The sequence below is a fragment of the Hyperoodon ampullatus genome (assembly GCF_949752795.1).
Source record: "Hyperoodon ampullatus genome assembly, chromosome: 10".
Taxonomy (NCBI): domain Eukaryota; kingdom Metazoa; phylum Chordata; class Mammalia; order Artiodactyla; family Ziphiidae; genus Hyperoodon; species Hyperoodon ampullatus.
In genome coordinates, this window is record NC_136923.1 from 68,836,264 (window position 1) to 68,851,769 (window position 15,506).

General features: G+C 51.2%; 1 protein-coding gene across 1 annotated transcript; it reads left to right on the plus strand.

The window, feature by feature from the left end:
* Window positions 1–2,265: 2,265 nt before the first annotated feature.
* Window positions 2,266–10,520, plus strand: PI16 (peptidase inhibitor 16; the record flags this gene model as incomplete). The annotated part of the gene is made up of 6 exons (XM_079713400.1): window positions 2,266–2,436; window positions 6,355–6,576; window positions 8,402–8,511; window positions 8,797–8,885; window positions 9,509–10,183; window positions 10,399–10,520. The coding sequence occupies 6 exons, from the start codon at window positions 2,266–2,268 to the stop codon at window positions 10,518–10,520; spliced, it is 1,389 nt and encodes a 462-aa protein (XP_079569526.1).
* Window positions 10,521–15,506: the final 4,986 nt, after the last annotated feature.

A 15,506-nucleotide genomic window follows, 5' to 3' on the forward strand; every position in this document is an offset into this window, starting at 1 on the left:
TTTAGTATTCTGCACTTTCGCTGTGGGGGCCCAGGTTCAATCCCTGGTTGCGGAACTAAGATCCTGCAAGCCCCACGGTGCAGCCAAAAAAAAAAACAATTTAAGACATGTATAGATAGTAACACAGAAAATAAATTTCCCCCAAGTTCTGGTTAAAGAGAAAAACACAGTTGATGTAAACCACAGCCAACCCTGCATGTGCTTAAATCTGTCACCACCCCTCCCTCTCCTCCTCCCCTAACTTCACCTCCTGTCCTCCATTCCTCTCTCTCCCCAGTCTGCTTGCCCTCAACCTCCCTCTCTCCCCAGTGGCAGGTCCCAGGCTCTGGTGCACCCCTCCCCAGCCCCCAACATTGAGGAAATCACTTCACCTCTCTGAGCATCAGTTTCCTCGTGTGTGGTGATTATGAGACCCACCTCAGAGCTGTCATATGAGGAGTAAATGAGGTCACCCACACAGCAAGGACTCTGAGCACTGTGTGGGAATGTGCATGTAGGGTCCTCTGGCTGCGTGCAGCTGTCCGCAAACACCCGGGCCAGCTCTGGTCGGCCTCCCAGTCTTGTTCCATCTCACCCTCCCCTCTCAGGCAAACCAGGCTCCTTCTCCACCTCCTCGGTCTGCATCCTCTGCCCTCCAAGGGTGCTTGTCCTCCCCGTCCAGCTGTGAGATCCCCCAGGCCAAGGGGGTTCTTCCCCAGAGGAAAAGCCAGGCCAGGCTGCTGTATTTTTTTCTCTACTACAACTTGAGGCCCTGTAATTTCTCCCACCTGTAATAATAATAATAATAATGAATACATTCATACTGGCTAACTCAATGAGCACTTAGTATGTGCCAGGCACTATCCCAAGCCCTATCAGTGTACTAACTCATTTAATGCTCATGACCATTCTATGAGGTAGGTTCTGTTCTAAGCCCAATTTACAGAAACTGAGGCCAGCAAGTAGGGAAATAGCTTGCCCAAGGCCACCCAGATGATAAGCCCCATGCACTTATCCACATGTTTCTATATGGATGCTATACATGTTTCCTAGCAGTTTTCGTGCTTCATGATGGTGGGGACCAGATCTGTCTTATTCACCCAGCTCAGTGCCTGGCACAATGGAGAAGCTCTTGTAAATCTTTGTTGAATGAACAAATGAATGAATGGGTGAATAAATGCTGCTCATTGTGCTATCTTAACCAGTTTTATGTGTATAGTTCACTGAAAGTGCAGGCTTCAAGGATCCCAGCTAACCTCCAGAGTACTGGTTCCCACTTCCTACCTCATGCAAGGGCAGGGACCAAGGCCAAGACCTTGGTCCCTGCCCTTGCATGGTCATTACAATGCAAGTGCTTGGCCACTGGGCCGATTTCCCTTCCAATACACCCACCTCAGAGCTCCTGCTGTATCAACTCACTCACCACTCTGCTTTTCTGCTCTCTCTTGATGTCAAAAACAGACACATTCTATTTTCTACATATTCAGAGCAGGAAGGGTCCCAGCATCCCACTTCCAAATGAGCACCTCAAGCACATGCATTCACAGAGGGCACATGGAAGCCACAATTGTATCCATAGTGAAAAGCCTATTCCAAGGCTGGGTGGTTGTTGTCTACTGTTACTGAGAGCCTATTATGTGCCAGTTACTGTACTGGATGCTTTTTATATATTTGATCTCATTTAATCCTCCTTCCAGTTCCATTAGGTAGCTACTATTACTATCACTGGTTCAGTTGAGAAAACTGCCAAAAACACAGCTAGAAAAGGAACAGAACCAGGATTCAGACTTAGGTTGGCCCAACCTTTGCCAAATACATCTTGTCTTCCTCCATCCTGCCACACGCCGCCTGTTGCTTCCTCACCTTGCCCAGTCCTCTGGGGGTAGGATCCATGTGACTCCCTTCTTGTTACCTGTCCTCAGCACCCAGTGGGTGAGACCTGGGGTGCAAGCAGTCGTTGCAGAGGTTACTGTGATTTTGCCCCTGGATGACCTGTCCACAACTCAGGAGGGACTGCAGAACTCACACAGCTCTTGGCCTGAGCCCCTGTTACCAAGCGAAAGGAGGCTTTAGTCAAGGACTCTGAGGGGAGATAAATGCTGGGAGTGGACTCAACTCTGGTCGGGACCCAAGCACCCAGCCCTCCCCGAGACATTGTTTGAACTGGGCCAGGCCACCAGACACAGCCCCTCCCGCCCGCCCCAGCCAGGGTGGTGCTTGTGTGGGAAGGACTTTAACTCCAGCTGCCAGACCCCTGAACGGGAGAGGCAGAGAGGACTGGCCAACATGCACAACTTCCGCAGCCTCCTGGCCCTTCTGCTGCTGCCGCTGCTACTGCTGGGGGCTGCCATGGGCCCTGCCGGAGCCCTCAGTGACGATGAAAAACACGTGATGGTGGAGCTGCACAATCTCTACCGAGCCCAGGTGTCCCCGCCGGCCGCCAACATGCTGCAAATGGTAAGTGTGGCCAGGGCCCCCACCAAACCCTTTCACGGCGTGAGTGGAAGCTATCTCAGGGATTCATCTCTCTGGCAGGAACAGAGTCCCTGACATTGTAGAATTCACAGGCCCCCATAAGCAGCCTCATTATACAGATGAGGAAACTGAGGCTCCCCCAGGGGGCTTGCATGTCCCATAGCTGGTAGAGCCAGGCCTGGAAGCCCTGCTCCCTGATCCAGTGACCCCTTCCCAGCACTTCCTAAAATGCATGTGCCCCTGAGAGGGGGAACACAGGAAGTTCCTAACACCTTGGTGAAATGATCTTTCAGATACCTCCCAAGAAGATGAGAAGAAAAAATAGAGCAGCAGGATGAGTCCCAGCACCCAGGGTAGGAGGGATGTACTAAGGAGGTGGGGTGAGAACAGGAACCAGAAGTAGACAGGGCTCTGAATCACACAGATCAAAATCTGTCTCGACCACTCACAAGGCCTGTGATTTGGGGTGAGTCCCTTAACCTAGTAAGGACCCTCAGTTTCCCATCTGTAAAATGATGTCATAATTAGAGCTACATAAATATCAACATGGACAGAATCTCACAGATATAATATTGAGTGGGGGAAAATGAAATCTAAAAAAAATATGCATACATGTATTTTTGGTCTAGTAGGGTATATTTACATGAAAGAGATAAAGTGAGAAATTCACCCCCTTCCTGCCCTCCCTGAGGGCTACACTGGCCCTTCTTCTCCAGTCACCCTTAGGTGAGGGGCAGTGTCCAGGGACCCCCTAGCTGGTGCCTGAGAGCAAGGTTGCACCAGGGGTCCAAGACCAGAGTTCTAACAGCTCTGTCCAATCGGCTGAAGTGACTCTGGGTGGACCCTTTACCTTCAAAGGCGTCTGTTTCCTGATCACATGGTGCGGGCAGTCCCTGCCTTGAGGGTCAGACAGGATGACCTATGAAAAAGATCTAGGAAGGGCTCCAGAGATGCACACAGCACCGCCCTTCACAGCCCTGTCGGGCCTTGGCAACCAGAAATTGCAGACAACAAACTAGGAGCTCCCGATTCTGTTACCAGCTCTGCCAACAGTTCCCTAGTTGAGGCCTGGAACACATTGTTGGGCCTCAGTTTCCCCATCTGTAGGTCCCTGATGCCCTAGAGTCTTGCTGGCTGAGGCTGGGGGCTACACAGGCTGCAAGCTGCTTTGTAGACAGAGGTGGACCTCAGGAGTGGGGCAACATTCTAGGAAGCAGTTTAGATATTGATGGGATATGCTGCTGCCTGGTAAGAAGTGATCTGAGGAGGGGGAGATAAGGCTGGACTGGGACACTAGGATAAATTTGGGACAAGGCTTAGGCTCAGCTTCAGCAGTGGTAAATACAGAGACTCTGAAGTCAGATGGCCTGGGTTCAAATCTTGACTTTGCCATTCATTAGCTATGTGACCTCAGCCAAGTTACTTAACCTCTCTGTGCCCCAACTGTAAATCGGGGATGATAACACTATAATAACTCTCTTGTAGAGTGGTTGAAAGGATGAAATGAGTGACTATGTGTAAAGCATTTAGAACACGGCCTGGCACACAGTAAGTGCGCAATAAGTGTTTGATAACAAAAGAGGGAATGGATCCAGGGTGAGGCAGGTGGGGGTTATCACAGATTCTTCTCTCTCCCTCAGCCTCCAAGTCTAAGCATCACCACTTTTACCTCCCAGAAGGTTCAATTTTTCTTGAATCCCATCTCCCCCCACCCCTCCACCATCTCTTTGACACAACCCTGGTTCAGTCTTTCATTTCTTTTCCCACAGAATTCTAGAACAGCCTCTACCTGCTTTCTCAGCCTCTGGCTTCTACTACCAGAATGAATGATCCAACACTCTGGCCTGACTCTTTTCAAAACCCGTCCATGGCTCCCATTGGCTCCCTGCTGCCTCCAGATAAAGGTCCAGCTCCTCAGAAGCCCCACTCTGTGTGTCTGGCCTTGTCTACCTCTCCAGCCTCCTCTCCTTCACACTTTCTCCTTGAGTAACCCGAGCAGCTCATCTTTCCACCACCAAAACGTTTCCCATCTCCATGCCTTTATTGATGTTTGCCCTCTTCTCAGGATGCCTTTCCCCTCTCCACCTGGCCAATGCCTCATCTTTTAACACTTAGCTTAATGTCTCCTTCTCCATCCTCAGGTTGCACTAAATGGCCCTCTTTTGGTGCCCCTATACTACCCATCGCATATCTGTCAGTTACCACATGGTGGCCCAGTTAATGGTTTATGACACTGGGAACTTGGGCTTCTTAGTCCTTGCTGTTACCCCAGGGCTGGCATAGTGCTCAGGACTGTTGAATGAATGAGTGAGTGGATGAATGAATGGACTTGCTTTCATATGGTGACCAAGTGGCCAGTGAGGGTGGGTACCTTGACTCTTGAACCTCCACAGGGGTCTCTGGACAACTGATAAGCCTTAAGACTCACAGGAATGACTCTCTAATGGTGGGACTCCAGGCATCCAGTCAGGATGGAAATTACAGCCGAGCTCTGTAGGAGAGACTGCTTTAAGCAGGGTTGTGTCTCAGTTATCAACAGCTGAGAAATGTCTGTTGAGCACTTGCTCTGGGCCAGCACTGTGTCAGACACGCTGAAGGAGCTTACAGTCTAGTCTGGAGCCCTGAAGGTCATCCCAGACACCCTGAGCCTGGTCCCCAGCACCCTGCCCCTTTCCCGCTCCCTATCCTCCACTACTACCAGTTTGAGAGAGCCTCAGGGACCAGTGACTTGGGACAAAAATGCCCACAGAGGGAAAGGGATTCACCTGAATTTACAGCATTTTACTATCCCAGCCCAGTGCTCCCATCCGCACCCCAGGCAGCTGCTCCTGAGAACCCTGTGGCCACACAGCCCCCTCCCCTCAGGGTCACCCAAGCTCTTGGCACTTTATGGGCTGTCTGGCTCCCACAGCTGGCAGGCCCCCAGAGGGTGGAGCAAGAGTTGCTGCCAGGCCATCCATTTCTAGGAGAGGCCAAGGACAGTTTAATGGGATCCAGGCCTCCCTCCTCAATCCCTTGGTCAGATGCCTTGTTAATCTGTCTTCCCACCCACACTGGGCCCGTCCTTCCAGCCTGGGACACAGAACCTCAGAGGCCCTCTAATCTGAAATGCCCCCCCATCTCACCTGAGGTCCTCCGTGGAGAACACTGCCTTTGGGACCTGACAGCTCTTTGGGCCACCAAGGCTCTGAAAATAGGCCTCTCAGCGAGGGTCTCACACACACACTTAATTTTCTTGGGGAAAGGGGTGGTCCAGTTGACAAGAGAGCAATTGGGAGGGAAGCCCAGAGCTGGTAAAGCCGTAGAGGCTGGGCTATCCCAAGGGGAGAGTGAGAGGTTAAAGGGGGTGCTGGCCCCTCAAGTCAGATTTCTGGTGGGTGGGTAGAGGGAGTGGAATGGCTGAATAAACAACCCAGCCCCGGAACATCTCACTGGACATCGTGTGGGCTTCAGAACAGTTCAGGCAGCCCTGGCAGGGGCATCACCACTCACCTTGCAAATAGAATGATATTAGTATTAATTAATAATCCCATTATCAAAAACATCATCTCATTTTTTCTTCCCAAAGTCCTATGAGAGTTCAGAAAGTTAGGCAATCTGTCTAAAACCACACAGCTGGTGAATGGTCCCAAGTTTGCCTAACTCCATGGCCTGGGATGACACCCTCCCACCTCCCCACAGAAGCTCCCCATCAGCACAGCTGTGTTCCAGATCATGGCCACGAGTCACCCCGCAAGGAGGGGAGGGTCTTTGGCCTCCAGAGGGCCCCCCAGAATACCCTCCACCTTCTTTTCTGATCCTCACCCAATTTGGACATCCTTACCTCCCTCTCCCACCCTCCTTTCCCGCCTCCACTGAGCCCGAGGGGTCCTCACCTCCCCCTCACAACCTGACCCGCAGAGGTGGGACGAGGAGCTGGCCGCCTTCGCCAAGGCCTATGCGCAGCAGTGCGTGTGGGGCCACAACAAGGAGCGCGGGCGTCGCGGCGAGAACCTGTTCGCCATCACGGACGAGGGCCTGGACGTGCCGCTGGCCATGGAGGAGTGGCACCACGAGCGCGAGCACTACAACCTCAGCGCCGCCACCTGCGCCACAGGCCAGATGTGCGGCCACTACACGCAGGTGAGAAGCTGGACGGGCGGGCGGGGCCACAGGAAATAGGCGAGGCCGGGCGGGGCGGGGCCGGGCGGGGCCACCTCTCCCTTCAGAGCCCGTAAGTCCCGATTGCATCCTTCATAAAAGTCATCTCTCCACAGCAATTCATGTGTTGTCCAGGCCCCCAACGAAGTCTGCTTCTCAGACTGTCTAAACCATTTTCAGTTGTCTCTTTAAAAGCCACAATCTTCTGAAAACCTAGGCGGCCCCTCTCGGCCTCCTGGTCCTGAACAGACCTGAATTAGGTGTCCCAGAGCCTTTTTCCTGGAGGGTAGTTACTGTGCCAGGCGATCCTGATGGAGCTCTAAGCAGTCTCGTCCTCTGGCCGAGGTTACACAACGGCTGTTTGCCCCAGCAGTGAAGCGCTTCCCCCCGCCTTCGGTCTTGTCTCTCTCACTGTCCCTCTTGTCATTTCTCAGCGTGTCTAAGTTGCTGCTTCTAATCTGCCAGGGACTGATAAAGCAAATACACAATCTTTCTTCTGCCTTGGAACACTACATGCAAAATAAGAGAGCAAGCTGTCACCAAGTGAACGTTTCGGAGAGCCTTCTGAGAGCATTTCCTGCCTCGTGCAGTCACTCTTTGCTATGTCAGGGTTTTACTGCATTTTGAAAGTTTGAGTTTGCAGACAAGGGGCATAGGGGTGTGTGTAGGAGAATTAACATTAGTGTTATTGAATTCTTTTTTTTGTCCTCCCAATGCTTATTTGTTGTTCAAACAATAACATGACAAATTTTTTAAAAAGAAAAAGGAAATGAACCAACCATCTTCCCACCCATATCCACCAATTCCATTTTCCAGTGTTTCTTTTGGGTGGTATTTTTAGTGCTGATCTTTAGAGAAGGAAATCCCAACATCACCCACCCAGATCAGGAAGTTGTGAGGCCCCAGCCCTCCCTGCCCCCTTCTCTCTGTTCCCTGCCACTTCTCACACTCCCCATACAAACATCCTGTAGGAATTGCTGTCAGTGTCCAGCAGGAGTCGGGCTGCCCCATCTCCACCCCTGTGTTCTCTAAGGCTGAGTGCATGTGCATTCTGGGGTCATTCCTGCCTGGGAGATGCTCGACAGTGGTCCCTCGGGAACTCTCAGCTGATTCAAGCAGCAAGACCCCAATCCTGGGGAGTTGTGCAGAATTAACAGCGAGAGCCAGATCTCACAACAAAAAACGGGCCTCAGTTTGAGTGACTCCTGGGCAGACTAAGCCTAGAAATAGCAAAGGGAGGCTATATTGGCTTGTCTCAGCCGATGGCAGGGCACAAAGGTTGTTTTGACTTTTTAAAATTTATACTTAAGACAGAATGCCTTCTTCCAGTTAGGAGACCCACACTTAGAAATGGCAGGGCAGGTCCCTGCTTACTTGTGATTTGGGGGGAAGTTTTACTTCCAAAATGGCTCCTCCTGTTCCCTTCCTTGGCCTTTGCTTGTTGTTGATGTTTAAGATTCTCCCATTTGAGATTCATTCCTTTGTTATATCCCTCTTTTAAAATGCAAGGGCCTCTAGGAGGAGCCCACAGGAAGAATTCATGAGGGTCTATCAAAGGGGAAGGTTTTCAGAGGGAGAGAGTCCTAGTGAAATAGTGTGTGTGGTTGGTAGAGGAGAGTAGGCTGCTTGGGACAAATTTCCCCCCAAGCCCCCTGTTCAGAGTTTTGTCCTGAAGCTGTGTGTCCTCAGGGACTTGGATCTTACATATAGGGTTCCTCCTCTCCTCACTCATAGAAGGCTGATGTAGAGAGACACCAGCTAGGAGCCATCTTGCCCAGGCTAAACTGTTGGGTTTGCCCTCCTTCAGGTGGTCTGGGCCAAGACAGAGAGGATTGGCTGTGGTGCCCACTTCTGTGAGAAGCTCCAGGGTGTTGAGGAGACCAATATCCACTTGCTGGTTTGCAACTATGAGCCCCCGTGAGTGGGGAGGGAGCCCTGGGGGAAGGGGGTGGGCAGAGCCAAGGGGAGGGCTGAGCTGGACACAGTCTGAGGAGGAGGAAGGGGGCCAACCTGGGGTCCATACCCTCTACCCTTGGAGGAGCTGCAAGGGCACCCATGGGAGTCTGCTCTTACTGGCCCAGCAAGTTAGGGTAGGACAAGTAAGACCCAGGGAGCGCTTCCAGACTAGGTGTGTGTATGAGGGGTAGGGACAGGGGTTGGCAGGGACCCCCCTTCCCCCAGCATCCTCCTCGCCTCCTGCAGGGGGAACGTGAAGGGGCAAAGGCCCTACCAGGAGGGAACTCCGTGCTCCCAATGTCCCTTGGGCTACCACTGCGAACACTCCCTGTGTGGTGAGTCCGGGGTGGGGTGGCGTGGGGGGAGGCAGGTGAGGCAGGGGATGCCTACTGGATGGTCTGGTGTCTTCCAAGGCTCCAGAGTGGTGCGTGGGCCAGGGGAGGAACCCTCAGCGGCCCCACCCCATCCAGGTTCCCAAGCCCGCTTTACCTGCTTTGCCCTCCTTGTGCACCACTTTGGCGCCCTGGCATTCCAAGTGAACAGCTTTCTACCCTCCAAGCAGAGGGTAGAGGAGAGTTGGGGGCTCCTGAGCACAGGGGGTGGGGGGGTGGAGGTGGGGGGCGTGGCCAGATGGGTGGTCAGAGGGACTCCAAAGGCCAGGCCTGCAATGCGATGGGTGTTTCAGGAACAGGAATCCAGCGGGAGAAATCCCCTGAAAAAGTGGAAGTGCGTGTGTAGAGAGGGGAAGACTTGGACAAGGAGGTGGATGGAGGGGCAACTGTCAGTCACAAGAAATAACATGTATTATCAATGAGGGACATATTTGCTGGACAGGGTGTGTGCATGTGTGTTTGTGTGTCTTCATAGGACATTTGATCACCTCACCTTGATTGTGGTGGGGTGAGGGATGCGGAGTCCTGCTTGCAGCACTAATGCCAGGCCTTGTCTCTCTTATCAGAACCCATCAGAGGCCCGGAAGAGGCTCAGAATTTGCCTTACCTAGTAACTGAGGCCCCATCTTCCCTGGCAACAGAAGCCTCAGGCTCTAGGAAAGAGGGTATCACTTCTTCCTTAGCAACGGAAACTCCATCCTTGGTAACAGAGGTCTCAGGCTCCCTGGCAACAAACGCTCTACCTGCTGTAGAAACCAAGGCCCCATCTTCCTTAGTAACGGAAGACTCCCCTTCCATGGCAACAGAGGCTCCACCTTCCTTAGCAACTGAGGTCCCTTCCTTATTGGCAACTCACAGGCTACTCTACTTGGATGAGAGACCGGCTACCCTCCCCAAATCAACCCATGATCCTACCCCCAAATCAGCAGACAAAGAGGCCAGCAGTACAAGAATGCCCTCCAGGAGCCCAGAGAGTTCTCTGCAGCCCAAGATGTCCTTGACGGGGACATGGGAGCCGCTACCCCACTCCCAGGAGGAGGGCGAGGCTGAGGCCGAGTCGCCTCATTCCAGTGAGATCTTGGCCTCAGTTTTTCCAGCGCAGGACAAGCCAGGTGAGCCGCAGGCCACACTGGAGCACAAGGGACACACCTCCTCCAAGTCCCTGTCCAACTCCCCCAGTGCCTCTGCCACCGCTAATGCCATGGGTGGGCGTATCCTGGCCCTGCAGTCCTTCTTGCCAGGTAAGGCCTGTAGCGCCCATCCTACCTTCCCTCCTGGCTCCAGAATGTCAGCACCCTGCCTCTAGTATAGATGATATAGGCACGGCGGGGCATGCACCCTCCGAGTAGGAGCTTCCTCCCTGGCTGCTGGGCCCCACGTGCATGCCTTGGTAGGGTGGGTGGGAGGTCAGGCAGAGCTGTCTCCAGGCTAAGGCAAAGCCTCTCCCTTCCTGCAGGTGCAGAGGGCCCTGAAAAGCATGTCATCAAGTCAGGGTTGAACTCGAGCCCTGGGCACGGCTGGGGCCTCCTCCTGGGACTGCTGCTACTGCCTCCCCTGGTGCTGGCTGGAATCTTCTGAAGGGGTCACCACTTAAAGGCAAGGCCTCATGGGGGGGACCCTAGCCTCATGCCCACTCTGGATTGTCTTTCTCCAATAAGAGACCACAGCTTCCTGGAAGGTCCTCTCTGTGGCCCAGCAGCCCCCCTTCACCCTAGCCAGACTCCAGGCCAGAGGCCTTGTGCCCTCAGGAGGCCTCGACAGGGACAACCCTTGGCACTGCCCCAGGATGCCTCTGCCTTTGGGGAGGTCCACCCCTCAGCCAGCTGCAGATTGTTCTGAGCAGTGTTCCTGTGGCCTATGCCCACTCTCCAGCTGTCCTGTGGCCACAGTCCTGCTCTCCCAGGGACAGAAGATCTCAGGGCTTCCCAGGAACCCCTCAGCCCCTTCCAGTCCCCTGGCCTCTTCCTTGAGCCACTGGAGTCTAGGGCTGTTCCCAGGAGTGCTTCCTGCCTTCCCAGGGTGAAGAAGTCAGCTGTCCTCCTGCCAACTCCCCCACCCTGTCCCCAGCCCGCCAAACAAGACGTTTCTTGGCTGAAGTCCCTCTGGAAGGGAAAGGCTGCAGGGCATGTGCCTCATCCACAGACATCTTTGGGGGCATGGGGCCTGACTACTGCGAGCTCAGGTTGCTGCCCACTGACTGCATGTGTCTGGACCCCTTCTGTTCCTCCCATCTCAGTCTAGGGGGTGGAGGTGGTGGTGAGTGAGGACTCTGGGGAGGCCCCTGCCTGCCTGGCCTTGGGTTGTCTGCCTAGGCAAGGTAAGGGTTCTCCCTGAGTATCTGGTCCCCTAACTTTCCTGTTTAGCAGGCAGCGGGTGTCATGAGGGGCAGATGAAGGACAAGCCCCATCTGAGAGGGGCTCTATGGGTCGGGCAGGCAGGGACCAGGGAAGGGAGGCAGCCCCTGACTCCTGAATAAAAGCCCGTGTAAGAGGACCAGTTGCCGTGCTTGCAAGCAACAGAGGGGGTAAGGGAGGGCTCTTGGGCAGGAGGCCCTGAGAGGCTCACCTCTTCCCCTACTGACTCATGGCAACTGTTCCTTTTCCTTCACACGCCCTCTCCCCCAAACACTCCATTTAGTTCTTTGAGGCACTTTTCCTTTCCTTCCTAACCCCCGCCCCCAAATCTTCAGGTAGCCGGCGGAAAGGGGCTAGGACCAAGGGTTGGCGAAGGGTGCTGGGCTGACTCTCCCAGCCCTGGGAGTCACTAGTGGAGCCTAGCTGGGTTCGTGACCCAGGATCAAGGAGTGGCATACGACCTCTTCACAGGGGTCCTGCTGCCCACGCCCACCCAGGACACAAGGTCTGAAATGTACCTCAGCATGGTTTTGCCAACCCTTGGTGCTTAGAGGAGTCCTGAGAAAGGGCTCTGGAGTCCCAGACACCCTCCAGGGAAGCACAGAATTGTCCCGAAGTGCTGTGGGGCAGGAAAGCACAAGTGTGTGAGTAGGGCTAGCAATGGTAGGTGATGAGGGCAGCCTGGGACCCAGCTTGGGTTGGTGGGGAGGGGCAGCTAAACAGGAAGCATCCAAATAGTCCAGGGCTGAATGCTGTGTGTGTGTGTATGAGATGATAGACTGTATCTCCATTAAGGTATAACTCATATAACATAAAATTCACTCATTTAAAGTGTACCACTCAATGGTTTTTAGTGTATTCACAGGGTTGTGCAACCATCACCACAATTTGGGAACATTTTTATCACCCCAAACAGAAACCCCGCACCCCTCAGCAGTCACTTCCCATTTTCCCTCCACGGCCCCCAGCCCCTGCCCTAAGCAATCACTAATCTATTGTCTCTATGGGTTTGTCTATTCTGACATTTTATATAAATAGAATCATACAATATGTGGCCTTTTGTGTCCGGCTTCTTTCACTTAGCATATTTTCAGGTTCATCCATGTTGTAACATGAGATAGTACTTTATTCCTTTTTATTACCAAGTAATATTCCTTTGTATGGAATATATTTATCCATTCATCAATTGTTGGGCACTTGGCTTGTTTCCACATTTTGGCTATTATAAATAATACTGCTACAAACATTCATGTAAAAGTTTTTGTGTGGCAATGTCTTCATTTCTCTTGGGTACATACTAGGAGTGGTATCATATGGCTACTCTGATCATATAGTAACTCTATGTTTAACTTTTTCAGGAACTGCCAGACTACTTTCCAAAGTGGCTGCACTGTTTTACATTCCCACCAGCAATGTACAAGGGTTTCAATTTCTCCACACTACGAACACTTGTTACTGTCTTTTTTGATTATAGTCATTCTAGCGAGTGTGAAGTAGTATCTTGCTGTGGTTTTGACTTTCATTTCCCTGATGGCTAATGATGTTGAACATCTCTCCATGTGCTTAGTGGCCATCCGTATATCTTCTTTGGAGAAATATCTACTCAAGTCTTTTGCCCATTTTTTAATTGGGGTATTTGTCTTTTTATTATTGAGTTGTAGGAATTCTTTACATATTCTAGATACAAGTCCCTTATCAGATATATGATTTGCAAACATTTTCTCTCATTCTGTGGGCTGTCTTTTCAATTTTTCTTGATATCCTTCAAACACAAAAGCTGTTAATTTTGAGGACTTCTGACTTTTTTCTTTTGTTGCTTGTGCTTTTGGTGTTACATCTAAGAAACCACTGCCTAATCCAAGGTCATGAAGATTTGTGCCTGTGTTTTAAAATTTTTACGTTAATTGTGTGAATTAAAATGTGAATGTTTCTTTCTGGACTCCCAATCATATTCCATTGATTTATGTATCTATCTTTACGCTAATGCCACACCATCTTGATTACTGTAGCATTGTAGTTAAGTTTTGAAATTGGGAAGTGCAAGTCCTCCAACTTTGTTTTTTTTCAAGACTGTGTAGGCTATCATCCCTTGAATTTCCATATAAATTTTAGGATCAGCTTGTCAAATTTCTGCAAAGAAGTCAACTGAGATTTTGATAGGGATTATGTAATCCACTATTTTAGCAATGTTAAGGCTTCCGATCCACGAACATGGGATGTCTTTCCACTTATTTAGGTCTTCTTTACTTTCTTTCAACAATGTGTTATAATTTTCAAAATATAAGTTTTGTAATTCTTTTGTTAAATTTGTATTTTATTAATTTTTATGCTATTGTACATGAAATTGTTTCACTAATTTCATTTTCACTTTGCAAGTGTATAGAAATACAATTGATTTTTGTACATCAATTTTATATCCTGCAACCTTGTTGAATTCATTTATTAGTTATAACAGTATTTTTAGTGGATTCTTTAGGATTTTCAATACAATATCATGTCATCTGCAGAGACAGTTTTGCTTCTGCCTTTCTAACACAGATAATATTTCATTTTCTTTCCCAGTTGCCCGGGCTAGACCCTCCAGTACAATGTTGACTAATGGCAAGAGCAGAGCCTTGTCTTGTTCCTGATCTCAGGGGAAAAACATTAGGTGTTTCACCATTTGGTATAATATTAATTACGGGTTTTTCATAGATGCCATTTACTAGGTTGAGGAAGCTCCCTTCTCTTTTTAGGTTTTTGAATGCGTTCATTATGAAGGGATGTTGAATTTTGTTAAACACTTCTCCTGTGTCTATTGAGATGACTGTATGGTTTTGTTCCTCCTATGGACAGAATGTATTACATTAATTGATTTTCAGATGCTGACCCTGCTTGCCTTCCTGAGGGGGGAAGGGCGTCCCTCCCTTTGTGGGCCTGTCTTCGCAAGCTAGTCCCAAGTTCTATGAGGTGGTCAGGTGAGGTAGCCTCTGGGCAGAGCCAGACTGTGGAGGCCCAAACCCATCTTTCTCAGTTTTGGGGTGGGATGTACCAGCCTCCTGCAAAGCAAGAACACCTGTTTCCAGCACTCAGGTTCCAGCCCAACCTGTCATATGAGAAAACCTACTAAGACCAGCAGCAGGAATCTCTTTGGAAATTTTTTGGGGTAAATAACAGAAGCCAAGACATGGTATCCCATAGTAGTCAGGGAGGGGAGGAGAATGGGAGGACAGGTTCAAAAGGAGGGCAGGGGGCTGGCACTCTGAGGCCTCGAGGACCAGAGTAGGGCAGGTCTGCTCCTGCACTCTGCTGCGTGACTCCCAGGCATCTGGGCACTGGCGCAGCAACAAGGGCTACAGTAGGGCCCTGCAAAGACCACCACTGCCACCTCGGGCTTCGTCACAGGGGGTCCCAAAAGGTCTGTCAGAGGACATTCCAGCTTTGTCCATTGGAATTAGGTTTTCCAGGAGGGGAGGGAGGTAACTGGGTCCCCACAGGGACATTCCCACTCCTGTCACCCCTCCTTTTGCTGACAGCTCAGCTCCCCCCATCTACCCCCCAAATCCTCCACACCCCTCCCCCGCCAATTCAACCCGATCTCCTTTCTCAGATAAGGACTCTGTCACTCTAGTTTCCAGGACTGAGAGGAAACATGCCAGGTGCTGGGGGGGTTGGGGGAGGGGAGCAGGTGAGGCTTCAGCCCTCAAAGAATGAAAGGTTCAGGAGACAAAGGGAGCATTTACCATACACAACACACACACCTTAATACTGAACTGAATATGGTTAGGAATAAAAACCTGTACTTTGCTCAACTAAAAACCGAGACAGAGCATCAAAGGTGATTTTCTTGCTGTTTCTGGGTGGAAGATAACCTGGGAAATGTAGTCAAGACCCTGAAATTCAGAAATCCCAGGGTATTACCTGGGAATGGCACTGCTTCTCCTCAAAGTGACTTGACAGGCCCACCCAGGCTGGCTCTTTACCTTGGTGGCTTCTCCAGACACCTAGGAGGAGATGGCTGTCAGAGGGAGGGGCTCTTCAGGACCAGCTCAGCTCAGACTCCTGAATCTGGGGGACCACAGGAAGGAATTTCTGCAAAAACAGGACTTGAGGGTGGAGCAATGGGAAGAAAAGTTACCCCAGGGCAGTGGTCAGTGCCATGGGAAACCACACTGGGCTAGAGAAAGGTCATGTGCTGTGTGGCAGACACACCTCTAAAGGGCCTTCCTCC